At 37.4% G+C, this 22,192-nt stretch overlaps 1 protein-coding gene across 1 annotated transcript in view; it reads left to right on the forward strand.

Moving 5' to 3' along the window:
- Positions 1 to 8,280: 8,280 nt before the first annotated feature.
- The window catches only part of Kcnh8 (potassium voltage-gated channel subfamily H member 8), a 346,203-nt gene continuing 332,291 nt past the window's right edge, over positions 8,281 to 22,192 (forward strand). The window contains exon 1 of the mRNA XM_027923181.2: positions 8,281 to 8,356. Within this exon, the coding sequence (XP_027778982.1) occupies positions 8,281 to 8,356 (76 nt within the window). The remainder of the gene's footprint in view (positions 8,357 to 22,192) is intronic.

The raw sequence follows: 22,192 nt of genomic DNA on the forward strand, positions 1-22,192 counted from the left end.
TAGGAAGTATCTGTGCATTCAATAATTTGAATGGGCACATTTGGATCTCATGCAATGCCTTCCCTCACTTTCTGCATGCAAATGATCAATCCAACAGTGTGGGGAAACATCCTCAGAATTTCTTTTAAGTTCAGATTTGGGTGACTTAAAAATCTAAAATATATTGTATTCCTCCCCTTCATCCCCACATCTACCTTCAGGAGATCAATCAAACATGAAAAGAAGAGATTGGATAACAAAGGGAATTGTAATGAAAGAGCCACAAAGTCAATGTTGACATTTGCTCTAGAGGAAGACCTGCTATACACTAATTTCATTCATCCATTCCTTCTTTCTCATTCACCAAATGCTATTTAGTACATCCTATGTACTAGATAACCTTAAATAAAAGTTTGGACTGGACAATAAAACAAATGTAGCTTAGAATGTAGCACAAGAGACAGACAGAAAATGATTATTTAAATGATAGCAATAATAATTTTAACTAACATGCTTTTTAAAAAAAAAAAAAAAAAATATGTGCTTCCAATACGCCAGAAACTATGTTTGCTCCTGAAAGTACCATGGTAAGCAAGTGGTGACTACAGTGCAAATCACTTTGTCCATGTTGTCTCATTAATCACTCACAGCTGCTCAGTGAAATGGGTGGTTTTTATAATCCCCATGAAACCCAGAAAAGACAAGTAATTTGCCTGAAACTTCACAGGCAAAACCATGTCAGATAATATGTAACTACTATGACAAGAAATGCCTTCATTTCAAGGGGTATCCAAATTAGGCCCGAGTGGAAATATAAAGGCCACAGTTGAGTGCTGTCCATCAGAAGCTTAGTAGAGAAGGCTGAGGTTCAGGTAAAGGTGTGGAAATCATTTTCATAGAGGAGATATTTAAAATATGAAAGAGTTGAGATGGACACAATCAGTGATACAGTTTATAGAATCTTGAGGAACACTAGAATATAAGTAGAGGTTGAATGATGAGAATTTTTGTTTTTGTTTTTTAAGAAACCTGAACATTCAACAGGAAAGAGTCTTCCTGTCCTAAACAAAGTTTGCAATCTTAGAAATTTATAGAGTAGAAAGTTTGAAGAATGAATTCATTAACAGAGTCAAATACAGAAAAAAATGAATATATGAACTGAAAAATGTCTATTAGATGAGACAAATCACTAATGACTTCAATAAGAGCTATCTTGGTGGAATGTTTGAAGGAAGAACCAGATTATCGAGGGCTGATGAGAAAAGAGAAGGAATGAAAGTGACATGATTATTGTTGACAAATTTTCAGGAAATTTGCCTATGAAAGAAATATAAAAGATTAGGTAGATCAAGGAAGGGTATTGATCAGGACCACAGGGTCTGGAATATTAGTTGGTTGAGGGAAGAACTTAGCAGTAGAGGGAGAAGTAAACATACAGGAGAGAAGGCCGTGACAGACAGACAACTCTGAAAGTAGACTATGAAGCCCGGTTGATTGTGATCTTTTTGAAGGAGAACCTTTCTCCTTATCTTCTGGGAGAGAAGGAAAAAAGATCTGAAAAATGTAGCTCCAAATCTACTGGTAGCTGAAAGAGCAGGCCATTGCAGGTGTTTGCCAATAAGGTCCAATGAGATTGGGGTTCCAGCTTTTGTGTAAGAGGACTTAGCAGAGTCTTGAAAGTTGGAGAGCCACTGAGGAATATAATATTAAGTGTCCTGTGACAGCGTATCTTCAAAACAAGGGAAAGATGATGAGATGTAATGAACAAAGAAATATTCACCTTTCTGAAGAGGCTCAGGTTCTCTGAATGGCAATAGGATATGAAATGCATTCTCCATCATGGGACTTACCTGCTCTGAAGATTAACTAAGAGTAGAAGATGCTATTGGATGAATTCATGTACCTCTAGGAATCTATTACCCAACTATTGTTCACTGTAGTGACCTAACTTTTTAAGATGAAAATATGTTCAGAATACTCAATAATAATAATAATAATAATAATAATAATAATACCTATATTCATCAAGTTCTTATTATAATTCAGTTACTGTGCTATATTGTTTTATATTATAAATTCAATTATCACAAAAAATCTGAGAAGGTGGGATTATTATTCTTTCTTTTTTATACATGAGGTTGATGTACTTTCCAAGTGTTCTCTATCTCTTATAGGTGAGTAAATCTGATCAAAGAGCTCTTGTATAATTGCTGACCAGAAACACAGAATAGCAGATATGTGACCTTCCAGGTGACTCTTCTGTTCAGTGATAATAAAATGAATATTACTTTGGAATAATGATATGAAAATTTGAGTCTCTGAATGTGCAACCACAATGTAGCTGAGAATCCATCATCCTGGGTACCCAAGTAATTGCATAGAGAAAAGCCGCTTCTATTGCTTTAAAATCAATAATTAAATTTTGATGGTTAGGTCACTTAAATTTGAGGTGGGTATTCATTTGCTGCCATAACATAATCTAACCCATCCTTTCTAACAAGCTAGCAAAATAAGAGAGAGCACTAGATCATAGATCTGGTATGAACTTCTTCACTTTCTTCTGTAATGGCAAAATGGGGACAAATGTGTCTCTTAGGGATTGGCTACCCAACAAACAGCTCCAGGTCATATTGCAGGTATCTAAATCCCTAAGGTTATTCCCATGTTCATGGTAGGCAACTTTAGATGAACTTCAACTATCTCACTAAGCCCAAGAATGATCTAAAAATTATTTTAAATATAGGAAGTCAGGTAGCTACTATCATTTTTTTTTCAGAATTCAAATGTGATAACAAAGGCCAAAGGTTATCCATGTGAACCAAAGGTTATCCATGTTAGAGGCTTTTGTTATCACATTTGTTTATGTCACTTTTTGTTTATAATTATCTTTAAAATATGTGGTAGAATGTGTAAATTGGTTGGCACAAATAATAATCCTGTTTGTTTAAGCCATTATTAGCCATTCTAAGTTGTTGTTCTCTTACCAGCAGACAAATGAAATCCTAGTAAATATAGGACATTTTTATTATATTGTGTGGTAGCTATTAAAGCTTATGCCTGTACCTATTGGCAAAGAGCATATGTGAGCTACTGCAGGATCACAAAGAAGGAGTACCTAAATTGGATAAAGGAACTCAAGGAAAGGTTTCAGTGGGACTGACACTGAAAATTGTTTTGTGTCATGAGTTTAACTGGTGAGGAAAGTTAGCAAGTGTGAGATGGTCATTTGAGATAGACTAACAGTGTGCTCAAAACAAATGGAGACCAGAAAGAGAAGATAACACATTATGGGAACTTCCTCTAATGCAACATATATCAAGTGCAAGGTGTTGTAGGAGTTAGATTGCTACCTGAGTACCAGATGAGGCTAGAGGGCCATGTAGGAGATAGGCCTTGAATTGCTTTAACTGACAGGTAGTGTAGTTGTGCTTTTCCCTCAAAGATATACAGAGTTCAAAGAAAGAGTTACATAATTATATTATATATATAAAAAAAAACCTCATAGTGGCTACAACAGGAAGGATGAACTGAAGAAGAATGGTTTTGTAACAGGAAGATCAGCTAAGAAAAATACTCATAGTAAGAAATAATGAGTGCATCAACTAAAAGGATGACAGGAGAAAATGGAGAAAGCACAGTCAGGTCCTACATATTTGAAGACGCCAGAGGTGACAGATATTAGTAAGAGATTATTTATTAGAATTTAAAGAGAGGATATCCAGATGGTTTCCCAGATTACAGTTTGATTACAGCTCATTGTAAATCATGAATGACAAATTGGGGGAAAGTGAGAAATAGATGCTGGAGTGAAGGCAACAAAGAATGATGTGAGCTGTTCTTTGTTGGTTTTTACAATTATTATTCAAGTTGTACCATCAACTATAGAATCTGGCAAATGGGCTCAAGGTTCTCTCCTCTCAAGAGATCTCCCTGATAATGCAAGGTTCAAGTTGGATCTTCTTCAAAGCAGACAAGAGAGAACTAGATGTCAAGGAAAGAGTGTGTGAAGGATAAGGAATGGGCTACAGAGTAGGCAGGGTCTTCAGACTGTGATGCCAGGCTGACACCTGGGAAGGGGAGACAAGGAACAGTGGGTAGGATGAGCAGTAGACCGAGAAAATTGACAAAATCTTTGTTAACCTAATGGGGAATCCCTGAGCAAAGATCAACTGTTAGTAGAATTCCCCCATTGGATAGGCATGACCAAGCTTTAATATTGGCATCATGTTTAGTCATTGATGGGGAGCAATCTCGGAAGAACATGGCTCAGCATGACTGTGCTCCAGATTCAAGTTTGTGGCAGCTGTAGGCTGCCACCAGCAACACACTTCTTAGGAAGTTCTCTTGAAATGAGATTTGAGTGGTATGCTTCCACCATCACAACATGTCAGTTTTTGAATGTTCCAGAACTATTTTTCCCTGATCCGCATGGTTAGATTGTATTTTACTATGTCTTTAAAACTAGTATGGCTATGTGACTTATTTGGCCATTAGTTTTCAAGTTTAAATTCCAGATAATTGTTATCCCACTAAGGAAAACACATTTTGAGCAGAATTTCCACCAATCTGGTTCCCAATAATGAGCAGAGAAATAGCATCATTGTAATAAGCCATGGAATACCATTTTTAGTGAAGAATAACCTGGATTATCTTGAGATTGTAGCTTTGGAGGTTTTGCCATTGCAGTAATTCTAGTTTTGATACACAGTGGATAACAGGTGTAGTGACCATACCCCTGAAATCCACCTTGGACATTAGAGCAGGACAATTCAAAAGCATTAGTCAAATATATTAATAAACTTGAGCTTCTAGAGCCATTTACATTTAGAAAGGAAAGCTGGCAAACCATAGTTCCTAACAGGGTATTAATACATAAATAGAACCCACACAATGTAACAATCAGTTGTATCATTTGTTTGTATTCTTTTTTAAAAAATATTTTTTAATATTTATTTTTTAGTTATAGGTGAGCATAATATACTTATTTTATTTTTTATGTGATGCTGAGGTTTGAACCCAGTGCCTCATGCATGGTAGGCAAGCACTCTACCTCTGAGCCACAACCCCAGCCCTCATTTATTTGTATTCTTAATGATTATGAGGGCTAGAATTCTTGTTGCTAGAATAAATTTACGAATATTTTCAAGGCCTACAGTCAAATACATGTACATCAATAAGGTATTTGCAGCTGTATCACATATTGGCTGAATACTGTAGGCAGGAAGTGGACCCACAGACCAGAAACTTTCAAGCAGTCACAGGGAGTCCTGAAGCCCTTTTCAGTCCCAGCATCAAGTGTTGGGGAGACAGTCAACATTAAAGAAAATAATGAAAATAATAATTGCTTTATCCATGGCTTATATTTCTTAAGTGACTTTAATGTATATTTGTCTCTCTTGTGCCTTGTATCTCTATAAGGAATTATAGAATTGAACCTATACCTTGTACTCATAAATCTGTTTGTGGAAACATACAGAGTAAGTGAAAATTGATTTTTAATCAAATTTTGGAATACTATTGCAAGGCAATGCCTTTTGAAACTCAAAATACTAAAAAAAAAAGTATGTGTAGATTTTAAAATATTACCCCCAATTCTTTGATACATCTTCCACTGAGAGAATAGATTTTTATCTGTAATAAAATGAGTCCGGATTCTTTTAGTTAATCGGTGGAGATTTCCTTTAAGGACATGAGATTTGGGGCTGCTGATAGGGAAAAATCCTGCCTCTCCTGGTGACTCTTTCTTGGTCTTTGATTTCAAGGTGACAAACAGGATTTAGTATGCTTAAACTCCCATGGGCGTCGTATTTTAATGGAGTAGTTTGGCCTCACACAGGGTGCGAGCATTTAGGAGGAACATGAGGATCCACGACTGGAATCTCAATTTAGGGCAGGACTCTTGTCATGCCTAACACAGTCCCTGTCTTATAGTGAGGGCTGAAGGACAGACTAAGACAGTGAATGACAAATGCCAGGCTTCTTTTGCCATGAAAACGAGGTTTTCTTTTGTTTTTCCATTCTCAAGCCCCTCTGTAGCTTGTTAATAGAAAGCGGTTTTCTGCATTAGGCAACCATAGATCAGACCCACGAGGATAGTTTTTACATACACACACACTCAGCCCTATAGTCCAAATTTTATGAGCCCAAGCCGTGGCTTACAACTAATAAATTTCATGCTGAACTTCAAGCCACTTATCGCTTTTACATCGACAGAGGCAGCTGGGTTTTCTTGCACGCGATGCGCCACCCAAGCAGAAGCAGGGACTCCCTCATCTTTCTTTGCTCGGCTCCGCCCAAGAGGGAGCCAAAAGAGACACCGCAGTTGCGCTCAGCTCGCCGAGTGGGGGACACCCGTAGGAGCTCGGGTTTCCACAAAGCACAGCTGGCACAGGACACACAAAATAAATTGCCGTGAGAATGGGGACTGACCCGCTGCCAGGAGCAGCGGCTTACTGGGAAAGAGACCCCACGTCAAGGGCGTCACCACAGTATGACCGCCCACTCAGGAATCCCGGCCCCTCCCGGGCGCGCCCCCGCCCCACGCGCAGCGCGCCACTGCCGGATCTTGAATTTCAACACAAAGGGAATCCTCGGCCGCAGGAAGTGCATCACCAGAAAGGGGGACCAGAGGCGGGGAGAGGGGGATGCCTCTTTCTCTCTCCACCCCCGCCCTCCGGGAGCCCCGGGCAGTGGTGACGAAACCTGCAGGGTCCCTCCATCCCCGCCCCAGGAACCCGAAGAATTCAAAGAAAGAGCGCCCTCCCCACCTCCCACCCCGCACCTTGCCGGAGTCTCGGGCGGCGGGGATGTGAGCTGCTACTTGCAAAGGCTCAAACACCTGTTCGCTTTTCCCCTTCTTTCCTTCCGGGTGCACGAGCACCTGGGCTAACATTCATTTTTCTATCCGTGGGTTCTCAACTTTCCTTTCACACCTCTTTTCCTTTTTAAGATTTTCCGTAGAATCCAGTTCTGGGTATTCCCCTCCACTTCCCGCAGGGCCGAGCCGCAGATTTGGGCGGCTTTTCTAGGAGTAACATTAGTAAAGAGGGAGTCCCCGCGTCAGCAAGAGGGAGAATGGCCGAGAGACCACTTTCGTTTTCTAAGACACCTGCGGTTCCTGGAGCTAGGCCAGGCTTTCTTCTTGGAGGTGTTAGTCTGGCGGGCAGCTTTGTTATTGGAGAGGGGCGGGGAGGAAAACGGTTAGGGGATTTGTATTGAAGCTGTTTGCAAGGGAACCTTACTTTTTTAACTTATTTTGCAAATCAATAAAATAGCAAACTTTTCTAGAAATGCTTTATTCACATTTCACTGAAGAGGGAAAAACCATCCATTGTCCATTTAAGCCCCCGCCCCCTTTACTGTGGGATGGGGTGGGGGAGGCCAATGGTATTCGGAGGAAGGTGATTGAAACACCACTTTTTGAAGCTCAAGGAGAGACTGAAAACCCCCTGAGTTTTGGGCCAATTCCCAGGGTTAAAAAGACCCTTGTGACTAGGAAATGGGGCGCGCGACTAACTTGGAGCTGCCCTACTCCTGTCGCGGGAACTCGAAATGGCAGGTGCACCGGAAGGGGGCCACCTCCTCCCCCTCCCCCCGGGTGTCCTTGGCTGCCTCTGCTCCCTTGGACACCACTGGGGGGCCTCCCCCTCCCAAGTTCTAGGCGGAGGCCTGTTACCTGCCCGGACCTGTCTCCTCCCCTTCAACAATAGTACACCCACGGGACTCGTCTCCCAGGGAGAGGGCCAGAGCGGGAACAAAGGGGTCTTTGTTTCCTGGCTCCTGGGGGGTGAGAGTCGCGCACGCTTCCTAACGCCCCTTGGAGACCCGGAGGCTCAACGACACAGCTTCCCCCAGATCAGGCGCAGTCCTCCACGACCCTACAACCTTAGGTCAGGGCGCGGCGCCCTGGACCGTCGCGTGCTTTTTCCGGGAAGGCGAGGTGGGGGACAGGCACCGCGCGGCGGCGCCTGGCGGGCACAGTAGCCCGCGGAGGGACGGTGGGGGGGTTTCGGCAGCTGGCGGAGGTGGAGGGGGCGGGAGAGGGAGCCTGCGCCAGGCTGAGCCTGAAGGTGCGGGGCGGGCTCGGAGAGCGCTCGCGGGGCTGCTCTTGCGAGGGCAGCAGCGGCTGGAACTCGCTCTCTCTCTCCTTCCATCCTCCTTCTTCCCTTGATCGGCCCCATCACCAAGCCAGGCCCCCCTCCCTTGCCGTCATCACGTCCCCCTTCTCCCTTCTTGGCACTTTCCATCCCTACCATCCTTCTGGACAAACTTTGATGGAGAATTTCACACCACGCTGGAAAAATGCCGGTTATGAAAGGATTACTGGCGCCCCAGAACACCTTCCTCGACACCATCGCCACCCGTTTTGACGGAACACGTAAGTCTTACTCTTCAATGAGTTGTATGATATTTTCCGGAGAATGATTTTTTTTTTTTTCCTTCTACATACTTTCGCTACCACCTTTCTTTTTGCACCAGAACAATGAATTTCCTTCTGTTCTTGGCAAGGTGTCTTTTGTGAGCAGATTTTTTTTTTTTTTTTTTTTCCCTCTCCGGTGATTCAGTATAGTATTAACAGTTTGGATTGGTGTAGTGGGTTCTCTTGACTTCCTGGGTTTGTAAGGCTGTAAAACAGCCTAAAGAAACACCGACGCCCGTATTCCCTGTGGGACCTGCATTTTTGATGCAATGTTAGGGAATTGGTTATAATTCTACGAGGTGAAAATTGGGATATTGTGCAATTTATCTTTCTAGAGTTTCACGGCTCCTGAGGTTGGAGAGTCTGGAGTGTTCTTTCCTGGAGCTTCATTCCGAGAGGTTTATGAGCTTGACATGATTTCCCATCTGAGTTTTAAGAAGTGCAGACTAGAATCAAGATTGCCAAGTGTGAGCTTTCGGTAGACTTCTAAGTGTTGTGAGTTTGTCAGAATCTTCATTCCTGATTTTTAGCTAGAGTAGCATACCTCTTGATCCTGAAATTGGCTTAACTGAGTGAGACTAATCAGGAAGGAGTAGCTGGATATTATAAAGCCTGATCTGATTATAAGAGAAAGTTTCAACATTTTATTGAGGATAAATATTACTGGATATTTGTCTTGTTTAGATTGGAGTGGGAAAAAAAAAGAAAAAAAAAATAGACCTGATGCTGGGTGGATGTTTGGAAACTGTTCGGAATCTGCAAGTGGTTCTCTTTCAGGACCACGGTCAGGTCCCCTCTCTCGTTCCCAGGCTTCTGAAACTGTGAGCTTGAGCCTGGGGAATCTTCCCAGTAGGCTTTAGCCCCCAAACAGGAGTCTGTACTACCACTCCTAAAAATGCCCTGAGTTGCTTCTACGATTATATCTACCTTTCTCCTAGCTTGTACAGCTTCTGTATGCTTCTCTCCCCCCACCACACACACACTTTTTTTTTGGTCTGTTATACAAGACTCATTTAAACTCACTTATTCTAATAGCTTTTTTTTAGTGGTTCAAGTTCCATTGTTTTTACTAGGACTGTGCATTTCTTAGAGCTGATATGAGAGAATGCATCTAATTCCATTTCCACTCCAGTAGTCTAGATACGTTCTCCTTTGGGTTGTGAAGCAAGTCTTGGATTTCTGTGCTTTTGGAATTGTTGGACAAATTTATATGAGAGAAAAATGAAACACTTTGATTTTGTTCAGTTTTTATTTTTGACATTCAGTCTAATCATGGTTGGTGTGGATATTTGGTTAATTCCTCCAGTGTTTTTATCTTTATGTTTATTTATGCATTGCATTTCTTTTTATATTCTACTTGTGTCAGACAGTAAGAGTGAAGTTAGCAAAACTGTTAGATGTATTGCTTCTTCAGTTAATAATAATAAAAAGAATTGTAAAAAAGTTCACATACCTTGCCACTACCACTACCATCATCACCCAAGCACCACCAATATTATCACTGCTGTCCTTAACCATGCCCAGTTACAAGTATTACTATTTAAAACCTGAGAAAATATCAATTTTATGTGGATATTGGTTCTTAAAATTGAACTTGTAAAAATAAGAGGCTCTGAACATTGATCCTGAATGCATCTCAAGAAAATGAGGTAATTAGAAAAAGATAATTGCTTATCTCATTGTCACTTAAAGTTGAATGGAGTACAATGTGTATTGAATCATCCCAGCAGAGCCCTGGGAATTACTGCTGAGATACATTTAGATATCAATTGCTAATGAAAGAGGCTTTAGATCATCAGTGTGTGGATATCTTGTCCTCTTTCTGACTCTCACTATAACATGATAACAGGAGGCATGTAGGGAGAGAGGGATGTATGTGTGAATCACTCTTTTTTCTATTTCAGCTATGCATTAATGTTAATATATAGGAATTCAGGCATTTCAAATCCTTATTTAACAAGACCATCATCACATATCAATCTTTAACATAACAACAACAACAAAAAACTAAAACCCTATGGGAAGACCAAGACCAGGCTTGGTTTGTGCTCCATAGAATCTGGAGAATTCCTAGAGGGACACAGTTTGTATGAAATCCAACAATCAGTGAAGTAGATTTCAAAGTAATGAGAAAAATAAAGGTTGATTTTGGCAAGATTTTGTTTACAACATTTAATGAATATCTCTCCTTCCAAGAAGCCTACTCAAAATAATAGTATTTTCTCATTTGTATTTTTTTAATTGCAGGATGACTTGAATAATCTGAAACTTAGAGAAAAGAACTTAAGCAAATTTTTAGCCACACATTTTGCTATATCTAGAATCATGGGCATATCATTTCTGCAGCTAGATATTTAGTTTATCTAATTATGACATCTTTTCTTATTGACATGATTTTATTATGTATGGTTACTATCTCTGAAGCTCTTTTACTATGATTATTCTTTTTCTCTTGATTTTTAAGTAGCAGTTCTTTTGTTTTTGTGAGATAAAACTATTTGCAAATTTTAAACTCTCTCCATGCTCAACATAGATTGTGTTGACTTGGTCTACTTCCTGCTTTATTTATGAGGTACATTTTATAGTCATGCTTACTTCTTTTTAAAATATTATTTTGTACACTTTTAATGAAAAATTTAAGAGAACAAACAATATTCCTGGCTAACCTATCCAGAGTGTAGTATTATTATTAGCTTTATTGATTTACTATCAAATGGAAAATAATAAAACAATTTAAGACATCATCTAAAAATCCTCCCAGGAAAAATAAACATATGATTATATTAAAGCCTGTAATATAATCTTTCTAATTTATCAGTTGAGATAGTATCAGAGAGCAACATAAAAGAAGTTAATATATCTTATCACCTAGTGACACTTTGTGGATTTACATAATAGGATATTCTTTCCTTTTAATATTTATGAAGTAAGCTTTTAGGATTGAAAGACAATTGTGAAACATTACATAAAACTATTTTTCCCTGATATATAATACAATTTGTTAATATTATTGGAAAACATAAATATTTTATATGTAACATTGCCACTAAAATATGTTCTTCTAGTTTGTGTTTAATTGAAGTATAATGTCACAGAAAAACTAAGAATCTTTTAAATGTTGAATATTTCCCCTTGTAGGGGGGAGAAAGTAAACCCAATGAATTTCTCCAATATATTACGTGAAACAACACTTCTCACTTGAAACACTCTAAAACACACACACACACACACACACAGGTCACTCCTACATAGCTTTTTAAAAAACATGTTTGACACATAAAAAAATTTTTTTAAAGAGTACACTTTTGTAAGTATTAATCTATATGAAGGGAAAGTATAATAATAAAACACATAAGTACATATTTGAAAAAAATAGTTCTTTTGTACAAACATTTGTCCTAGGATACTTTTTTGAGAAAAAAACCCACATTTTTCTTTTTTGGAGGATATTAAACTTTCAGAAGAAAGTTTCCATTTTCAAGCATAATGGTGCATTAGCCTACATTTCCTGGCCATATCAGAATTTAGCCTTCTTCTCCTTTGGGGTTACTAAGACAAGATTTAAGTTTTAAAGAAAGTTTGTAACCCAATGTACTACATCAAGGAAATGCCAGTTAAAATATTCAAAGTGATAGTAGTTTAGAAACTCTTTGCATATATATTATGTACTCTTGCATAACTTTTTCAAAAGGGTCTGAGGAAATTTGTTAAAGTTAAAATGCACATTTACAGAAGCCATGATAATTTTTCTTTTCATCTTTGTACTTTTATTAAGGTAGATAAATCTCTTAATATTAGGACGGATTATGTACCCAATGCGGGAAGAGGAACAAAGAATAAGGTGGGACAGTAGAGTTCTTTCTATGTCTTAGCTAGTTGTGGTTTGAAGTATGTCATCCAAGATGTTTGGCCAGTGAAAATAATGAGCTCTATGGGTCTGTGTGTAAAAGGCTATTGCATGAGTATATTCAGGGAACTACCTAGCACTGCATTGGTATCACCCACCAGTGAAAGTTTGTGAAGACTTTTTGTTGTTTACAGGCTATATTATTCCTATTTTTTTTATGTTTAGGAATTACGTTCCAATATTAGTATTTTATTTCTGTATAATAAATTTCATAAACTTCATGGTTTATTATCTCACCTTCTCTGTAGGTCACATAGCCAAGCCTGGATCAGATGGGTATTATCTATAGACTTCCATGAGACTGTATAAAAATTGTCAGATGGGACTGTGGTCTCATCTGAGGCCCAAGGTCTTCTTCCAACCCTGTGTGGTTATTGGCGGAGTTGCAGGTTTTTGATTAATGTCCCTGTTTTCTTGCCAGCTGTCTGCCAGGGAATTTCTCAGCCATTAGAGCCTTCCCCCAGATTTTTGCTATATGGCATCCCCCCTACACTCATAGAACAGAACAGCTTACTTCTTTGAGACCAGTGGGAAGTGTGTAAGAGAGGGGGTGTCTCTCTTTTAGAAGTTCACCTAAGTCATCCCTACTCAAGTTAATCTCCCTTTTGATGAACTCAAAGTCAATTCATTACAAATCTTAATTACATCTTTAACCTCTGTTATATCCATCATATCTACATGTTCTCTGCACACTCAGTGAGGGAAGAGATTGCACAGGGTGTACACACAAGGAGGTGGAAATCTAGGGAGCTGTCATAGACTTCTTTCTGCCACCGTTGCTGTCTCCTAGCATTGTTGTACTATCATGGAAAGCCTAATGCTCTCACACTTGTTCTTCTATGAAGCAGATTTTTGAGCACATTCTATAATCAGTATGCAGAATGCTCTGCTGAGTTTACGTCTGAAATCTTTGGGAACATAAGGCCCCACTTACTGCAGGGTTTTCCTTCACATCTGGTGATGGCATATGTGTAAACCTAGCCTAGGATATTTTCAGTCTGCTGTGCTGTCATTCATTCTTCTTTCTCTGATCTAGATGAAATATGGTAGATACAGGAATATTTTGGGAATATTAATCTCAGCCTGTTTTCAGTTAAGGAAGGTTGGGGAGGTCTGTTGGTCTATGTACAGATACTTTGGATTCCACTGGATGAGGAGTCCAAGGATGGTGGTACCTGTGAAGAAATGCACCCAAGGCAGGTCCCTGCACTTCAAGGTGACTGTGTCTGCCTCCTTAATTGTATTAATCAGGATTGTTTCTGAGCCAACCATGTGGATGCATCTGAAACTACTTTTTCCTGTTTCGCATGCTTTTGACAATGTTTCAGATTTAAGAAACTTCCCACTATGCACTCCTGCTTTAAGGTTGGCTGTGTTAAACTAAATTATGTTTGTTTTTTTAAATTTAAACTTTGCTCCAAGTAGGTATACTATTATTTTACTATTACTCTCTTGACTTTGTAGATGAATTCTTACCCTACAAAGGACTTATCATAGGGGCTGTCATAACTTTACTGCAATGAACAAAGTATTTGATTTATAAGAACTGGATTTATGCCTTAATTAGTGTGTTCCTTTGATGATATGCAAATACTAAAAAATTGTTTAGTCTTTAAAAAATAACACCAGATAATTTTGTTTTGACATCATCATATAGATAAAATGGATATCTAATATGTTAAGAATAGAAATCATGCCCAAAATTCTAGGCATTAGAATTTGGCATTACCTTCAGACCAAAGGCATAAGACCTCCTCTTGCCAATTAAACCATCAAAGAACACAAGCCCTTTGCATAAGTATGTTGAGGGCCGGCCCAGAGTTACATGTGTCTGATATATCTGGAACTCAACATATTTCTGGGAGGGGGGACATTTTCTTTGGAGAAAAGTATTCTTCTTCATTCTATCATTCCCTCAACTCTATTTAATGAACACTGACCATATACAAAGCCAGTATATTAGGATTTGGGGATATGTCAGGCTTAACTTTTTCTCAAAGGGGACAATGAAATATAATTTAGATTTCCAGTAAGAGCAATTCAGGAGGTCCAACAGAGGGCTGTGTACATTGCAGTAAGGGAGGAATAATTTCTGTGGGGGAATGATCTGGGAGATCTTCATATAGAAAATGAATTTTGAGTTGTTTTATATATTATAGGATCAAGAACAACAATTTCCTGTTCCAGTTTCTGCAGCACTTGGCATTGAGGCTTAAAAGGACCTTCAAGGAAAATACATATTTTAGAGTGTATGAAGGGAACAAGGTAAAGGCAAAAGGACAATGGAAACTTGTCAGGGTAGATGTAAGAGGTCTTTTTGAAAAAAAAAATGGTGCATGTTAATTATTCAGAGTGGTGGGTATTATTATGGCATATTCATACATTTACCTAACAATTTAATCAATTTTATGCCCTATTACCTCCCCCTTGTCCTTCCCACCTCCCTTCCACTTATCCCCTTTCTTAACCCCAGTGGTTACCCTTCTACTTTCATGAGAGCACTTTCTTCTTTTTTGCCCTGTAGCTTCTACAGATGAGAGAAAACACACAGTCCCTGTCTTTCTGAGTCTGGCTTATTTTGCTTAACATGATGCTCTCTTTTTCTATCCACTTTCCTGCAAATGGCATAATTTTTCTCTTTTTTATGGCTGAATAAAACTCCATTGTATCATCTGTTGAGAAACCCCTAGGCTGATTCCATGACTTGGCTTGTGCTGTGATAAACATGTGTTTGCATGTATCTATAAAGTATGCTGACTTGAACTCTTTTGGATAAATACTGAGGAGTAGAATACCTGGATCATATGGTAGCTCCATTTTTAGTGTTATGAGGAACATCCATACTGATTTCCACAGTGGCTGTGCTAATTTACATTCACAGCAACAGTGTATGGGGCTTCCTTCTCCCCATGTCCCATGTTCTCACAGTATTTATTGTTATTGGGGTGTGTGTGTGTGTGTGTGTGTGTGTGTGTGTGTGTGTGTTTTGGTACCGGGGATCAAACTCAGGGGCACTCAACCACTGAACCACATCCCCAGACCTAGTTTGTATTTTATGTAGAGACAGGGTCTCACTGAGTTGCTTAGTGCCATGCTGTTGCTGAGGCTGGCTTTGAACTCCAGATCCTCCTGACTAAGCCTCCTGAACTGCTGGGATTACAGGCTTGCACCACCATACCTGGCTGTTATTTGTATTCTTGATGATTGCCATTATGGCTGGAGTGAGACAGAATCTCAAGATAATTTTGATTTGCATTTTCCTGAGGTTTAAAGGGGTTGAATATTTTCTCATGTAAATGTTGGCCACTATTTGTACTTCCTCTTTCGAGAAGTGTTTGTTTAGCCTATCCACCTATTTTTTAAATAGGCGACTTGTTTGTTAGGTTGTTGAGCTTTTTTGAGTTCTTTATATATTCTGGATTTTAATTCTCTGTGGGAATAGTAGCTGGAAAACGTTTTCTCCCATGATTTTTCTCCCCATGTTTCTTCATGTTGTTAATTGTTTTCTTTGCCATGCAGAAGCTTTTTAATTTGATATCACTAAGTTTATCATTCTTGGTTTTTCTTCCTGAGCCATTAGAGTCCTATTCAGTGAGTTGTTGCATAGTTTCTGGTTTTATAACTAAGTTTTCCATCCATTTTGAATTGACTTTTGTGCAAAATGAGAGACAGGGATCTAATTTCATTCTTCTATCTATGGATGTCCAGTTTTCCCAGCACCATTTGTTAAAGAGGCTGTCTTTTTTCCAATGTATGTTTTAGGCACTTTTTCAACAATCAGATGTGTGGATTTGTCTCTGCATCGTCTATTCTATTCCATTGATCTTCATGTCTGTTTTTTAGGCCAGTCCCACGCTGTTTTCATTACTGTGGCTCTATAGTATAATTTGAAATTGGTATTGTAATCCCTCCAGTATTGTTCTTGCTTAGGATAGCTTTGGCAATTCTGGGTCTTTTGTAGATGGTCTTTAAATCCAGAGTGATTTGTCATATTAAGCCATCAGACAACCTTGTCATGGTAAGTATTATGCCACTTAGGCCTGGTTTAAAAACTGTCAAAACTCTCAACATTCCCATGTTCTATACTTTTAAACATAATACAGAAGAAATGTTGACCTTGAGAGTTAGGTTGTTTATGCTTACCAACTCCTCTAATTATACTTATACATGGACATGAGTCCCATACAATGCAGTGGAATTGTTGTGTTCATTTTCTTAGGAATGTCTATTTTTTGCTGGGGAGTTAATTTTCTCTTAGGAAAATATTGATTTCTCATCACATAGCTGACTGCCCTTCTTCTCCAGGGCTTTTCACCCCTTGCATTTTACCATAGAATTGGGTTCTGTGGTGAAGAAAAAGAATTGAGGCTGTCCTAGAATTGAGGCTGTCCTACAAGTTGATAGGAGAAATGCCACCAGCAAAAGGCATGGAATTACAACTGCTGCAAAGAAAATAAAGTTCACCCTGGCAATGTGTGTTTGCTGATATCATCTAAATACTAAGTTTTAATCCATTTTTGGTTTAGCGAAGCCTACAAACAAAATAGATGATTCTTCAACTTTACCTACGGCATAGTCCAAATTTAGCAACTGAAGCAAATGAAGAGCTTTCTCAGTAATTTAAACAGTCAAATATAGTTCTTGGTTTATAAATTCTCTGGAAGATGTATTTTGCTTTCTTTCATAGTTATTAACACAGCTATCTATCACTCTTAACCCTTCAAAATTCACATGTATCCAGATGAACAAATAATCTCTTCTAGTGTATCAAACCTATTTGTCTTTTTTTTTTTCTTTCTGGCCCGTGGCATCAGCACCCACCCAATTCTTCAAGCTAGAAATATGAAACCGTCTTTGACTGCCCACACTTCCTATTGGTTATCAAATCCTTGGTATTTTGAGGCAGAAATGCCCTAATTTGGATCTTCATTGCTTCTACTTTAATTTGGATCCTTTCTTTCTTATCTGCACAAATGCAAGCCAACTCTAACTAGACCTCGAGAGCCATTGGTCCTTTCTGACACTCCCACACCATCAGTTTCCATTGTCTGGAGAGTGATTTCTTGTTAGAAGCAATATGAAAAGTGAGTCATGTAACTTTCCTGCTTAAAGTTATGCATTGACTCCCTGCTGCCTGTTGGATAAAGCCCACAGTTCTTACTGTCATCTGACCCCAAGAAGATTCCAAGGTGGCGGACATATTCATTCTAAATCCCCCGCGAATTCATGCCTCTGGGACTCCATGTTACCTTGAGAGAAAGATGGCTTTTGTTCTTCAGATGCCTTTTGTTCTAGAAAGTTCCCTTCTATGAGGCTCCAAGTAAAGTTGGGTGACATTTCCTCTGTGTTTTCATACGAACTTGTTCATCCCAAGCATTAGCTCTTACATGTGCTACCGTTATAGTCTTCCTTCTTCCAATGAGGAGCTCTTTGAAACTCCTTTTGTGTGTGTGTGTTTTTTTCCTTTTTAAATTTTAATCAATTTATTTATTCTAATTTGTTATATATGACAGCAGAATGCATTTTAATTCATAGTACACAAGTAGAGCACAATTTTTCATGTCTCTGGTTGTACATAAAGTTGAGTCACACCATGCATGCAAACATACATGTACCTAGGGTAATGATGCCCACCTCATTCCACTATCTTTCCCATGCCCATGCCCCTTCCCTTCGCCCTATCTCAAGTTCCTCCCTTCCTTCCATGCTCCCCCCCCCATTTTTAGTTCATTTTGTATTCTGATCTCTCAAGGGTGTATTTGGAACAAAGTCTTCATGCAATAAATATTTGCTTAAACATAGGATTTTCAAGTTCCTTGAAGGCCAGGGATATTGACTAAACACCTTTATTTCCCTCCAGTGGCCACTAGTCTTTCTATTATTAAAAAGTATGCTGTTAGATTTTATTTTGAAGAATAATTGTAGACTAGCTTCCACCTCTCATTTTCATATGGTTCCAAAACTGATTTGTTTTATTCAACTCTAATAATCATAGTGACTACTATCTTGGATATGTCTACTTGGGTAGTCTGTATTGGCTGATGCTTTATCTGTTTCTACCCAGCTCCAAATGTATGTAGAAAGCACCTTCTTTTTAAGTTAAAGTTGACAAAACTCTAGCTCAGAATTTTACTACATCACACTAGCCTGTGATTTTTGTACTATAACCTGTGATTTTCTTACTATATAACACAGCCTCTAAAATATGTTAGTATACTAAATATAAACATTCGGGGGTAATCTGTGGTATCATTTCTAGTTTCTAACTATTTCAAAAGGGATTGTTCCTTAATGTTTTTAGCTACTTCTAGTTAATATGCTGTTTTTTCCTCCTGCTCATATATTATGCTTTAAGTACTTGTCATTGAAGGAGTGTTTTAAAATAGTATTTAAGACTCAAATCTGGAATACTAAATGCATTCACTCTGCAAAGCAGTTTTTCTCATCAAAGAAAATCTACTGTCCATTTTTTTAAATAAAGAAATCCATATTCTGAGATTTTGATGCTTAGAATTTGCTGACTTTAGTACTTCCTTGTGATTTTTTTTTTTTTTTTTTTTTTTTGTGTGTGTGTGTGTGTGTGTGTGAAGCCAATCTCTCTGTGGAGAAATTCTAATTCTCATAGCTATTATAGTGACATCATTTTTTATTTTTACCTTGTCAGGGTCTTATAGGGGAAATTCTTCTAGCTATTTTCAGTTTGCTTTCACAGGGAAAAGTATATTGTCCAGTGTCAGGTACAGTTAACGTCTCTTAACAGAATTCACTTATCTTTTCCCTACAATGAGTTTACAGGAAGAAATAAGTGTACTTAGCTCTCTAACTCTCAAATCTAATCCAGAGCTCTTTTTTTTCAGGTTTTCTTTTGTTCTATTAAGGCTTTTAGACAGATATCCTTATTGTATTTGTCACTTCAAATGAGTTTTTTATTCTAGTTATTGAACTAAAGAGAGTTAAGACCAGAGCATTTATCAGCCTTACCATGTTCTGTTTGATTTCCTAGAAGGAAGGATCCACATAAGAAATTTAGATGTTATCAAAATATCAAATTCCCAGTTTGATAAGAAGTAGACTGTCCTTAAATATGTTGTTTCTGGCTATTCATTCAATGGTGAGAATAATGTACGAGACAAAAATGGGCAAACTTTTAACCTTAACGTCTAAGTAAATGTTTCTGCTGTGATTCCATGAATGATGGAAAAGAAGGGTCTCTGAGAAAGAGCTTTGGTGTTGTATTAATTCTGGAATAACCTGTGTTGGGCTACATCTCAATCATCTGAAAATGACCCTGTCATTCTCTCTTAACAAGTCTGTGGTTTCTGATTTTAGGATACTGAATTTAACACCTGTGGCTCTTTTCTATCTGTAGTTGATTGATATCATTATTAATATATTATTATCTTCCCTAATATTATTTGAAATATATTAATGGTAAATATTTGCATAGCATTTCAGTCTTCCTGTAAGTGAGGCTGAACATTATTTAATATATTTAGAGATTTTTCTTTTTTTTAGCATTATGTGTTCACATTGTCTTTTATTAATTGCATTGTTGCCATTTCCATATTTGATGTTTTTGAGATCTTCACATTGTAAATAAACAAACAACTACAACAAAAAACCCTACCACTTTCTTGGTAATGTGAATTGCTGATTTTCCCCCCCCCAATTTTGGTTGGGCCTTTGACATTTATGTAGATGAATGCATCAATTTTCTTGTTATAATTTCTAGAATTTGTGTCATACTTAGAGATGCATTTATTATTCTGAAACTATTTTTCAAATATACCTTGTGTGTTCTATTATAATTTCATTTTGTATATTTGTGTATTCTCCTTTTCCCCTCCATTAATAAGTTTTATAATCTGATCTATTGAGTTTGATGTATCAAACTATAGTCTTTATAGATTCTTATCCAACTTTTTCTAACAATTCATTTTTTCTATGATAATTTAAAATATCTATGTATCATATTTTCTGTAATTATATTTTTGAAATTTATCTATCCTATTATACTTATCCATCTTTTCCTTTATATGTCAGTACCATAATTTCAATTTTAGGACATGTCTTTAAATGATCAGTCTTAAAATTCTCATTTCATTATCTTTTTGCAGAATTTTAATTGGCTAATTATATTTATTTAAAAGCCTATAATAACTTTAGAATCAGATTATCTAGTTGAAAAATAGTGATGGTAATTTTTAATAAAATACCCTACAGGAAAAATGATATTTTTATGACAATCACTATTCATATATAATAAATTGCTAGGTATTTCTTTTGTTTATTTCTTTTTGGAACATTCTCAGTATTCTTATACATTGTTTATTTTATTCCTGGAAACTTTATCTTTCTAATTGTTTTTTTCATTTCTTTTTCTACTTTAATCACATTAGGTTCTTGGAAGGCTATTGACTCCTATATGTTATTATTTTTTTTTAACCAAGCTTACTGACTTTCTGCTGTGTTTTTGGTAACAAATTCACAGTTTGATTCTTGGGGTTTTTAGAAAAAAAAATACTTGTCTCAAATAATGAAAAATTTATATTCATGTTTCCAATTTGTACAACTCTTAACCTTTATTCCTATTTATTTTCCTTTTGTCTAATTGCTTTGCTGTTTTAAGACAGATGTTAAACAATGGTGGGCATCAGTAGAATAGCAGAAGGGGATGAGGGAGGGAGGAGGGAAGGGAATAGAGAGGTCCTGAGGAATGAAATTGACCGAAGTGCTGTGTGCATATATGAATATACCACAATGAATCCCACTATTATGTATATTATAATGCACCAATTAAAAAAGATTTTTGAAATGGTAGTCATAAAGAAAATCCTTCCTCTTCTTAATTTTAATGTGAAGAAATTCACTGCTCTTCTAATTAGCATTTTCTGGCTTTTAGTTGAGAGATATTTTATTATGTATTTCTGCCTTATAAGAGACTTTATAATGTAGTTAAAATTTTTTTTGGTTGTAGGTGGACATAATACATTTATTTTATTTTTTTATATGTAGTGCTGAGGATAGAACCCAGGGCCTCTCATTCATTAGGTGAGCACTCTATCTCTGAGTCACAACCCCAGTCCATGTAATGTATTTTTTATTAAGCATTTTAGTTGCCTTTTCATCATCTATCAAAGCAATTATTTGCTTCTTTCTGAACCAATTAATATAATAAGTTCAACAGATTCAATATATTTCATAATATTGAACTATCTTTGCATTCTTTCAGCAAAATGCACATGTTCAAGTTGCTGGATTTCTTCCACCCATGTTTAGAATTTTAACATAGGTATAAAGCATATTTAATATGTAATATTTGCTTTTTTTCTCTTATTGTATATGTGAATCATTGGATTTTGGTGAGGGAATCATATCTTCATATTCGTTCTGATTACCATGTAATCCCATCTAGTTTGGAATTTGTGCCAGATTTTTCATATTTTAATAAAGTATTGTTAATTGTTGCATTAAAATAGAACACAGATGGGTTGGTGGATCTCCAGTTAGTTGTTATAGCTTTGGATAGGGGCTTATTTATTGGTGTCTCAGATGCTTGTGTGGTGAATATACTTCTTTAATGTGTGCTTAAATCTGAAAGATGAGCAGTAATAGCATGCATTTTTTATCCTCTTTTCAGATACAAAATGTCTATACCTACTTTCCTAGAACAGCATGTATATTGTCTACCAACCAATAATACCAGAGACTGTATGAAGCCACCAGGCCATAGGTTAGTGCAGGCAATAGGAAATATAGGGTATTATAGCTTAACAAGAAATGTATGTAGAATATATTTGTATTTCTGTCATTTAAAAAAAGTTTTACAAAAAACTCCTGGCATTAATGACTTTACAACAATGAAAAATTTGTTAATGAAGTATTGA

The sequence above is a fragment of the Marmota flaviventris genome, chromosome 1 (assembly GCF_047511675.1).
Source record: "Marmota flaviventris isolate mMarFla1 chromosome 1, mMarFla1.hap1, whole genome shotgun sequence".
NCBI lineage: Eukaryota > Metazoa > Chordata > Mammalia > Rodentia > Sciuridae > Marmota > Marmota flaviventris.